The sequence below is a fragment of the Sitophilus oryzae genome, unplaced genomic scaffold (genome assembly GCF_002938485.1).
Source record: "Sitophilus oryzae breed Bouriz unplaced genomic scaffold, Soryzae_2.0 scaffold_682_pilon_pilon, whole genome shotgun sequence".
Taxonomy (NCBI): Eukaryota; Metazoa; Arthropoda; class Insecta; order Coleoptera; family Curculionidae; genus Sitophilus; species Sitophilus oryzae.
Window position 1 is genome coordinate 6,080,418 of NW_022147287.1, and position 2,679 is coordinate 6,083,096.

General features: G+C 37.6%; 1 protein-coding gene across 1 annotated transcript in view; it reads right to left on the minus strand.

Annotated features, from left to right (window-relative positions):
• Positions 1–528: 528 nt before the first annotated feature.
• Positions 529–2,679, minus strand: part of LOC115888053 (fatty acid synthase-like) — an 11,114-nt gene continuing 8,963 nt past the window's right edge. Inside the window, exons 7-8 of the mRNA XM_030907621.1 lie at positions 2,316–2,662; positions 529–1,184 (exon numbers count right to left, since the gene is read on the minus strand). Of these exons, the coding sequence (XP_030763481.1) occupies positions 529–1,184; positions 2,316–2,662 (1,003 nt within the window). The remainder of the gene's footprint in view (positions 1,185–2,315; positions 2,663–2,679) is intronic.

Below are 2,679 nucleotides of genomic sequence, written 5' to 3' on the forward strand. Positions count from 1 at the left end.
CACAAAGTTATTACTCTTCAAACCAGTTAAAAATATATGTAGATGGCGCCCTCTAAAAGTAGGAGTCATATTGACATCAAAATCAAATTTCTTATGTCAAAAAACTTCCAAACACCAATTTTTATGTAAATATTGATGTTACTTCAGAAATTATTTAGAAAAATCGAAATAAAAATGAAACTTTTACACCCTGTATCTCCGAAACTAAGTATTTTAGGACATACATTTATACGAACTTTTTTATTTATTTTTAACTGCAGAATATGCTGCCGAAGTTTCCAGAATACAGTTTGGACCACCCTGTATATTTTATTTAATGTTTTGTACCACCAGTATCATCAAAATTTTAAAACCTTACCATTTTTCTCTGTAATCCCATTTTATTAAAGATCCAATATTTGCTGTTCCTCTTCCTACAGGAAATGAAACCTCGTTATAAAACTGTCTTAAATCAGGCTGTCCTCCATTAATAAACAATCTGATAAAACAACAATACTATTACTTCACAATATTACAAAAACAATAGACTTACTTCCCAATGTTTGACAATAAATGTTGAACATTATCTTGACTATTTCTGTTCGCTAAACTCAGGTAAGTAATGTCAGGTCCTAATTCTCTTCTTAAAATTGGAGTGAGCAACGCGTGAGGTGACACTTCAATCAAAATGGCGTCTTTAGGAATTTGTTTCAATACCTGGTCAAAGAATACAGTGTTTCCGTAATTGTGAGCATGATAATCACCCGAGTTTAGTTTGGATAAAGGATTCTCAGAATCATCTTCATCCCATGAGCTTGAAATCCATTTTGGGGATCTTGGTTTGGGATTTGGTATAAGTTTATCAACAAAATCCTTTAAAATCGGCACTGCCTCGCTAACATATTTGGAATGGAAAGCATAGTTGGCGGTTGGTACTAAACGAGCAAAAATACCGCGATTTGTAAGGTCTTCGACAAACTCTTTAACTTTTGTTTTTTCTCCAGAGACTGTTACGTTTTTAAATCCATTGACACAGGCTATGTACACTCCTTCTGGTAAAAGAGACAAACATTCATCTTTTCCTAAACCCACAGCTGCCATTTGCCCATTTTGCTTACACTTTGCCTGGAGGGTGGTGTAACCTCTGGCAAAACCTATCAAAGTAGCTTGTTCGGCTGTTATGCCACCATTATAATACGCACATCCTGAAAATATTTATATAGGGTGTTTCAAATTCGACTCTCGCCATTGAGATCTAGAAAACAGTGAGAGATACAGGATGATTTAGTGGGCCCAGTGATAACCCGTTTAGTAATTGAACTTTTTTTTGTCGAAACGTTTGTCGAATATAAGTACGTTTTTCATTTCCGAAAATATGGCGGAGAAACTGAAATTTTCGGTTCTAATTTTTCTTTTTTCGCGAATTTACATCTACACAGATGCTTCCGTGATTTTAGGAGGCGCAGGTATAAACATCTTCAGAGAAGAACTAGACATCCGACGATCTTTAAGGCTATCGAATGGCTGTAATGTTCTACAAGCAGAGGTTTGCGCCAGTTAGGCTGCGGACAGTTAGATACAAGGGAAACCGCTGATAGACCAATAGGAGATATCATGATACACTCTGACAGCTTGGGCGCTTTAACAGGCATCACCATGCAATCAGTGAGATCGAATACTGCCGATAAGAACTGTTTTGGCTGCGTTGCACTTTGTGCTGGGTGCCAGGCAATGTGGTGGGCAACCAGGAAGTGGAAAGACTCGCCAAGGAGGAGGCCAGGGGAGATGCCATGCCACACTCCGGTACTGGAAAACCGACGCCTTAAAACTTTAGGGCGCGTTTTTTTCGAGGGACTAGAGGAAGCAGCAGGAAGCCAACATCAGCGACATCGGGAACATTGCAAATTGCTGAAAGTGCTTTAACGCAAAGGAAGTATGAGAGGAAGGCTGGTATATAATAATACGAGGGTATCGTAAATCGTAATGGGCCCAAGTTCTCCGAGTGAGAGATCAAACAGGATCCTAAACCGCAGCAACCTAACCTAAGGAGTTTGAAATGAATAACCGCAAATGAGAAAGTTCAGTTACTAAACGGATTGTCATTGGGCTCGCTAACAGGCAAGAGTGCCACAATATAAGCCACTCTGCTTCCCTTGCCATTTCTGAGACTCCGCTGATCTCCCAACTGAATTTTAGTTCTACAATGGGAAAGAAAATTAGTACATAACCTTAAAGCTTTATTTTTACATCTAAGCTCATCTAATAGTCATATATTGTTTTACCCGTCTATAATAAATAATACAACAATATTATCCCACAACTATTATTAATCTAACCTGTTTCACCCAAAGAATGTCCAGCAAAATAATCTGCCTCAATTCCGAACGATTTCAATACATCCGTCAAAGCAATCGAAACAGCTGCTATTGAAGAAAAGCAATTAACTATATCATCCAATACACTTGGATCGTCACTGAGAATAACTTTTTCTAAATCGACATTATAGGGCCTAAGAGCATTAGCACACTTCTTGAAAGTTTTTCTGAAAACATCTAATTTCATTAAATCTTTCCCCATTCCTGACCACTGACTTCCCATCCCACTGTATATAAACCAAATCGGTCGTTTCTTTGTATCATATTTTTGTATTTCCTTTAACGGATTAGTTCCTAACACGGAATATCTAAAAATATTAAATAA